At 43.7% G+C, this 8,452-nt stretch overlaps 1 protein-coding gene across 1 annotated transcript; it reads left to right on the top strand.

Annotated features, from left to right (window-relative positions):
* The first annotated feature begins 4,669 nt into the window (after positions 1-4,669).
* On the top strand, positions 4,670-5,566 carry LOC110944978. The gene has a single exon (XM_022186620.1). The coding sequence runs from the start codon at positions 4,670-4,672 to the stop codon at positions 5,564-5,566; it is 897 nt and encodes a 298-aa protein (XP_022042312.1).
* The last annotated feature ends 2,886 nt before the right edge of the window (positions 5,567-8,452 follow it).

An 8,452-nucleotide genomic window follows, 5' to 3' on the forward strand; every position in this document is an offset into this window, starting at 1 on the left:
TTGATCTGATATAATGAAAATAGGGTTCTAAAAAGGAGTCATGGAGCACGTGAAAGTGGGCCTGTTGGATTATGTTGATTGGGCCGCACTCCAAACCAATGAAGCCGCCCCTTGATCGTTGGATTTGGCAGCTCATTTAGTGCCCATTTACTTGGGCTTAAGCCCGTTACTTCGGCCTATTGAGGGAACCGCCTCAAGTTGTGTTATATAGATATACGTAACATGTAACAAACAGAATCTCATACTTAAAATCAAACCCTACACCCCTCCTCTCTCAAACTTGCGATCGGCTGTAGCTCCTCCACCGTCTCGCACATCACTTTTCGTCTCTCTCCCTCCCTCGACAACCGGAGCACATCACCACCCCTCTGTCACCGATCGCCGGTAAACCCCGCATAACTCGTTACTTCGTTTTATGAACCTGTTGTCTCGGTTACGGTCCCATCTTAGCTTCGTGTGATGCCTGTATTTGAGTGATTACATGAAACTACCTGCAAGTATATATATATATATATACGTGTTCGGTGTTTTGCATATGAATTGTTCATGCTTGACTGTACATAGTTCTGGTTAACTGTTCATGAAAGTATATGTATATATCAGACATTAAATATGAATGAACAATAGTTCTGGTTCGACTCCGGTTTAATAACTTGAATGCATACATGGGCTTGAGTAGTAGACGTGCGGAGTTATAGGGCATCGAAAGCTTTAAAAGTTGAATGTTTATGAGTAATTTATACTTGTGTGTGTGTGAATGTGATCTTGTGTTGCCATGGATGCAAAGCTATTTTAGAATAAAAGATATATATACAGTAGGTTTGGGGGTGGGTACTAGGAATGGGCGCATGTATGGTTGTTTGCATGGGAAAGCAGCCGTGTGTGGGTGAGTAATTCTTTATTTCGGTCCAATCACAGGTGGATAGCAGCATCCTTTGTCGGCTAGTGAATGTAATATATGATGAATAAGTCTCTAAACCTCTTTGTCCTACATGCCTAGTGGTACCGAATCTTGACTAGGGAATTACTGATTTCATTAGTATTTGTTGACTATGTGAGTTAATTGTTGCATGTTACTACTAGATGACTTTTTGCTTTGATAAGTGGGCTGTGATGAATATAAAATATATATAATCATAATCGATTGTTAAGAGAATAATAGGGATCATGCACCGTATTGGTTTTGGGGCCGAGGGTTAACGAATGGGCCGTACCCCAACTATATGTTGCACACCTCCAGCACACTCGGCTGGACTTGATGTGATTGGGTCGATACCCGAATGGGCCGCACAGAGTTAAGGAGGTGAAGTTGGGCTGTTATTATTAAACCATGAAAATACATGTTAGAATAATGCAGAATAGTTGATACTTGCTAGATGTTAATATGATTTCTTGGTAACTAAATGTTTTGTTTTAGTTAAAACAGGTCATGATATTAGCAAAATACACATGTACGCTAATAAGAGATAAAACATTAGTTATTGTTTTAACACTCTATCTGGATATTCATAAGAGTTTACGGATAGTATATTAACTTGTCAACAATAAGCATATAGTACAACATGTATCCATTTTGTTTTATGAAATACATGTTCAACATACGTGACCTACTTGTATACATGATAACTTGATTTGATACATGTACGCTACTTGACGAATACGTGTTAGATACGTGTAGCTTATACGCGATTTCTTGTTTACCGTCCTAACGAGTGGTAGCTATAATAGGTGTGGTTGACCAACTTAGGACAAGTGCCTATCTGCCGAGCAAACCAAGGTGAGTTCACACAGCCAAGTCATGGGTTCCCGGGGTGGGAATGGGTTGGATTATTTATTTGTGTTTACCTAGCACATGGAACTTAGTTATATGGTCCTCGGGTGAGGAAGGGTTATTGATACGATACAACTAGACTAATGGTACTAAATTGAACTGATCTTCGCACACACGCCAGGGTTGGCCGCGATATTATGACTAATCTTCGCACACATGCCTAGGAAGGCCGCGAACTATACTCTAAACTTCGCATACATGCCAGGGTGGCCGCGATACAAACATACCTAGTCTAGAATACTTGGGAAACTTTCCCCTAATCTTCGCATACATGCCTAGAGGGCCGCGATACGAACTAATACGATACATGACTTAACGAACAAACACAAGGCCTACTCTACTATTACTATTACTGAATTGTTTACTGTGAACTCGCTCAACTAGTTGTTGACTCTCTGCTGCATGCCTTGCAGGACCCTAGGTACTCATGGAGCTTGCACGAGGAGGCGTGGACGTTGTGGGACATGGACTGTTGAGTTCCATGTTAAACTTATGAATCTTTAACTTATGTTTTGGGTTTTAAACTTTATGCTTCCGCTGATAACTTTAACTTGGTTGAATTGTTATGACACCAATTATATTGATTGGATTGGAGTTTTATATACTTAATTTATATTGTTCAATATGATTGGTGGCTGGATCCTGGTCAGTCACGCCTCCAAGCGGTGATACTCCGCGTGTGGATTTTGGGGGTGTGACACCTATCTTAGAAGCAACCAAACTAAGGCCATCCTCAGTATATGCCGCTAACGGCACATCATGCAATTTTACCCAAACTGGAATAGCTTTGATATCCTCTTTCTCAAGTTTGATAGAAGCCGACCACTCTTTCAAAATTATCGGAACGTTTCTTATCATCCATGGCCCATCCTCTACCATTTTATCCATCCCTTCCTTTGTATTGAACTTAAAGAAAAAGAATCCATTCGCATTCATCATTAGTCTAGACAAACGTACTTAGCCCAGTTGTTCTTAGCAAAATAATCCACCACAGGAAAAGCTAGACGTTTACCCAAGAAGTACCCATAAAGAGTGTTCGCATACCTATCCGTGACTTGTTTAACTGACGACAACGGAATAACAACATCAGCTCCATCAATAGCCTCGGTAGATTCCATCGCCCTAAAATTGACCTTTACCGTCTCCTTAGTGTTGTTTACAACCTTGGCAAACGATAGAGGATTGGTCCCTTGATCAGCCGATGAAGGAGCATCAAATTCTGACCTTGGCGCATATCTCATGCTAGGTTGATTCAAATCGACCCTATCCGAAACCCTAGAAACCGGCTGTTGCTGATCGTTATTTTGTGTTCTAATCGTTACACCACGCTTTGGCTGCAACGTGTTCCCATCAACATCGAGAAACCGTGCAGCAATTTCTTCAAACGATAATCGCGGCTTCCCACGAAAATCTTGTTGGTTTCCACCCGAACTATTAAGATCATCCATTCCATGAGGATCAGAATGCTTACCATTAGATTTTGTTCGATCTTCCATTCAGATTGCAAACTCTCGTTAAACCAATACTAACTCAGCCGCAAATAACAAAACACCAACCAAACCAAGAAACCGACCAAACGAAGAGCAGCAAAGAAACCCTAAACTAGCAAGAAACCCTAACCCATGAATCTCATAAATCTGATAATGAATCGGTTAAACAGGCCGAGATACCACCGAATCAGATTATTCGATCCAAGAAATTTAGGGCGGCGATTAAAGAACAAAAGAAAAAACCCTAGACAAAATCGATCAGATCCTTACCAGAATTCGAAATAGATGTACGACTCTAATGACAAATCTGAATAAGAAATCACGATTGAAAAGGTAGAGTTGCGTGAAGATCCGTAGTCGCCGTAGCTAGAGAGAGAATTAGGGTTTGTATCACATGCCTTCATTTTGGTATAACATTTTCCGTCGATAGTGAGTTCCTTCAAAGGAACTATGAGGGTCTCATCTGACAGGCACTTCTTCAGATTCGACACGTGGAAAACGTTATGAACTGCACCGAGTTCTGCTTGTAGGTTCAGTTTGTAGGCCACCTTGCGTATTCTTGCGTATTCTTTCAATGATTTCGAACGGTCCTACATACCGCGGATTGAGCTTGCCTCGTTTACCAAAACGAACCACACCCTTCCAGGGTGAGACTTTGAGTAGCACTCGATCCCCAACTTGGAACTCGAGCGGTTTTTTGCGTTTATCGGCGTAGCTTTTCTGACGGTCACGAGCTGCCGCCATGCGTTGTTGTATCTGTGCAATCCGTTCAGTAGCATCAACTACCATTTCTGGACCTGTGATCTGACTATCACCCACTTCTGCCCAACAAAGAGGTGATCGGCATTTACGTCCGTATAATGCCTCGAATGGAGCGGCTTGTATGCTGGTGTGGTAACTGTTGTTGTACGAAAACTCCACTAACGGGAGATGTTTTTCCCAGCTGTTGCCGAAGTCGATAACACATGCCCGAAGCATGTCTTCTAGAGTCTGGATAGTGCGCTCAGACTGCCCATCCGTCTGAGGGTGGTAAGCTGTGCTCATGTCGAACCGGGAGCCAAAAGATTTGTGCATTGCTTGCCATAGTTCTGAAGTAAATCGTGCATCACGATCTGAGATAATAGAGGTTGGCACTCCATGCCTCGAAACAACTTCTTTCAAGTAAATGTCTGCTAATGTAGAGAACTTGTCAGTTTCCTTGATAGCCAAGAAGTAAGCAGACTTTGTGAGTCGATCCACGATCACCCAAATAGTATCGTTCCCACGCTGGGATCTAGGCAGTTTTTGGGATATCCCGATGCAAAGTAACATTACATGGACTTGGAGGAAGTTGTTAAATCTTAGGTCTATGGTTCAGCAACATGTTTGGATGAAGATAGGTGATGGTACGTCAGCGAATATATGGTTTGATAAATGGGATGTTGTTTGTCCTTTAAGCTCGTTCATCACTCCGAGAGCTATAGCAAATGCGGGGTTCACGTTTAAGACTAAGGTAGAGGATGTTTATCGGCAAGGAGAATGGGAATGGCCTGATCAATGGCTTACCCGATACCCTATTCTGCTTAACATACAACATATTAATATGCGAAATATGAATGATAAGGTTGTCTGGAGATCTTCAGCTGGTAAGGAAGTGGAGTATAGTACTGTTAATGTTTGGGATGATATTCGGGTCGCTCAAAGTGAAGTTCAATGGTCGTCTATGGTCTGGTTTCCTCAAGCTATTCCACGACATTCGTTTTTCCTGTGGCTTTTGGTTAACAAGAAGTTGAAGACTCAAGACGTAATGGCTAGGTGGTGTGCGTCGGGCAACATGAACTTCAACTTGATGTGCTGCTCGTTGTGCTCGTTGGGGCCGGACTCTCACGAACATCTGTTCTTTGAATGCTCGTTCGGATCTCAGGTTTGGAATGGAGTAAAGGATATTGCGGGTTTATCTTCAATCGCTAACTCTTGGGATATGATCTTTACTCATTTGGTTCAAGTGGCTAACTCTAAGAACGCTATGCATGTGATCAGCAAGATGGTTGTGAGTGCGGCAGGTTATTTTGTTTGGCAGGAAAGGAACTTCCGGTTATTTACGTCCAAGAAACGAAGTGCTGAGCGGCTTGTTGATATTATTTTAGCTACGGTTCAGATGAAGCTTCACACGATGCGGTTTAAACGAACAAGTCAAGTGGAGAGGATCCTACAAGATTGGAGTTTACCTCGAGGGTTAATTGTCGAAGATGATGACAATGGCTAGTAGTTTTCTTGTTTTGTTCGGTTTGTTTTGACAGACGTGTGTGTCTAGTCGGGTTTGCGTATTGCTTGTTTCTTGTATTGTAGTGATACTCTAAAATGGCATGTCATTTTAGAGAACTGGGGTTTGTTCTTTTCCCCACTTGATTTGTTCGTTTGTTGATATAAAATTCACCGGGGTAACCCTTTACCCAAAAAAAAAGTAGGCCTGATGGTTTCTGGTATTCCGTCTTGACCCTCGCGCAGGTCAAACACTTGCCGACGTAAGTTGCTATGTGGGCCTTTATGCTAGGCCACCAGTACGTAGTTCTAAGATCGTGGTACATTTTATCCGAACCTGGATGTACCGAGTAACGGGACTTATGAGCTTCATCCATTACCAGCTCGCGTAAGTTGCCATAATGTGGAACCCAAATGCGTCCTGTTACGTAGTAGGCGCCGTTTTCCCTTTGTTCTAACCGTTGCCTTGAGCCGTGTAGGGCTTCAGCCCTGACGTTTTCTGGTTTCAATGCTTCTACCTGAGCATCTCGTATCTGTGCAGGAAGACTAGACTGAATAGTAAGTTGTAATGCTCGCACGCGTCTAGGCGTAGTGTCTTTCCGACTAAGGGCGTCAGCCACAACATTGGCTTTGCCTGGATGGTATTTGATAGGGCATTCGTAATCATTAAGTAGCTCGACCCATCGACGTTGCCGCATGTTCAATTCCTTCTGCTTGAATATATGCTCGAGACTCCTCTGATCGGTGTAGATAGTGCACTTGGTACCGTACAGGTAGTGTCGCCATATCTTAAGCGCGAAAACAACAGCTCCAAGTTCTAAATCATGTGTAGTGTAGTTCCGCTCGTGAACTTTAAGTTGGCGCGAGGCGTAAGCAATGACTCTATCCCTCTGCATCAATACACAACCAAGACCCTGAATCGACGCATCGCAGTAGACCACAAAATCGTCAGTGCCCTCTGGCAATGAGAGAATAGGTGCGCTGCATAGCCTATCCTTTAGGTGTTGAAAAGTCGTTTCTTATGTATTACCCCAATGATAAGTAACACCTTTCTGTGTCAGTAGTGTAAGCGGCTGTGCAATCTTTGAGAAGTCTTTGATGAACCGTCTGTAGTAACCCGCCAAACCCAAGAATTGGCGTATTTCCGTTGGAGTACGCGGTGCAGGACAGTTCCTGATCGAGTCTACCTTGGATGGATCAACATGAATCCCATCCTTGTTTACCACATGGCCTAGAAAGTGGACTTCACGAAGCCAGAAGTCGCATTTTGAAAACTTGGCGTACAGTTGTTCCTTTCGAAGAAGTTCCAAGATAAGCCGTAAGTGCTGCTCGTGTTCCTCCTGACTCCTGGAGTAGATCAGGATGTCGTCGATGAAAACAATTACAAACTTGTCCAGGTAAGGCTTGCATACCATGTTCATTAGATCCATGAAAACTGCAGGCGCGTTCGTTAGCCCGAATGGCATGACTAGAAACTCGTAGTGGCCGTAGCGAGTTCTGAATGCTGTTTTCGAGATGTCCTCATCCCGGACTCTCAGTTGATGGTATCCTGACCTCAGATCAATCTTTGAGTAGTAGCTCGACCCTTGCAGCTGGTCGAATAAGTCATCAATACGTGGCAGAGGGTAGCGGTTCTTCACTGTCACCTTGTTGAGTTCGCGGTAATCTATGCACATCCTGAAGGTACCGTCCTTCTTTTTCACGAATAACACTGGAGCTCCCCAAGGCGAAGAGCTAGGACGAATAAAGCCCTTATCCAAGAGTTCTTGCAATTGCTTAGACAGTTCTTCCAGTTCGGTTGGAGTTAATCGATACGGTGCGCGAGCTATTGGTGCTGCTCTAGGAGCTAATTCGATTTGAAATTCGACCTGGCGGTGAGGCGGTAGACCAGGTAAGTCTTCAGGAAACACTTGAGGAAAATCACGTACAACTGGGATATCCTCTAATCTCTTCTCTTTCGTTGATGCGTCTCTAACAAGTGCCAAAATGGTAGTGTGACCCTTTCGTAAATATTTCTGGGCCTTCAGGAAGGAGATGATGCCAACCACGGCACCACTCTTGTCGCCTTGAACTTCAAGAGGTTCCTTACCAGAACGGGGAATACGAACGATCTTCTCCTTGCATAAGATCTCTGCTTGTTGCTGGGATAACCAATCCATACCAATGACGATGTCGAAACTACCCAGAACTATAGGAATGAGGTCGATGGAGAAAGTCTGACCGGCTAAGACGATGTTACAACCTTTGACTACATGTGCGGCCTCTAAACTTTTACCGTTGGCTAACTCTACGACATATTTGGTGTTTAAGGGTGTTGGTGTACATTTTAACATTTGACTAACTTTTAGAGACACATAACTGGTATCCGCACTCGAATCAAACAATACAGAAACATAAAAGTCGTCGAGAAGAAACTTACCCATAACTACGTTAGGATCATTCCTTGCATCACCCTGCCCCAGCACGAACACGCGACCCCTAGCATCATTGCCATTATTGTTTCCCCCTGTTGCCATTGCCCTGATTGTTGTTATTGTTGTTGTTCTGGTTCTGGTTTAACTGGGGGCAGTCAGGTTTGAAGTGGCCTTCAGCACCACATTGATAGCATCCTCTGTTGCCTCGTTGCTGTTGCTGTTGCTGGTTTCGTGGAGCAGGTGGTTGTTGTTGCTGATTCTGGTTCGCATGAGCTTCTACAATCTTTAGCCTCATGACCCATCTTGAGACACCGCTGACAACGACCCTTGTTGCACTGGCCGTTCTGGTGTTTGTTGCAAGTGTTGCACCTTGGGAGGTTTCCTCGATATCCACCCTGTCTTTGAATACCCGAAGATTGCTGACCAGGGCTCTGGTAGTTATCAGTCTTGCGCTGCTGAACCTGAGACTGAGCTGT

The sequence above is a fragment of the Helianthus annuus genome, chromosome 6 (assembly GCF_002127325.2).
Source record: "Helianthus annuus cultivar XRQ/B chromosome 6, HanXRQr2.0-SUNRISE, whole genome shotgun sequence".
Taxonomy (NCBI): domain Eukaryota; kingdom Viridiplantae; phylum Streptophyta; class Magnoliopsida; order Asterales; family Asteraceae; genus Helianthus; species Helianthus annuus.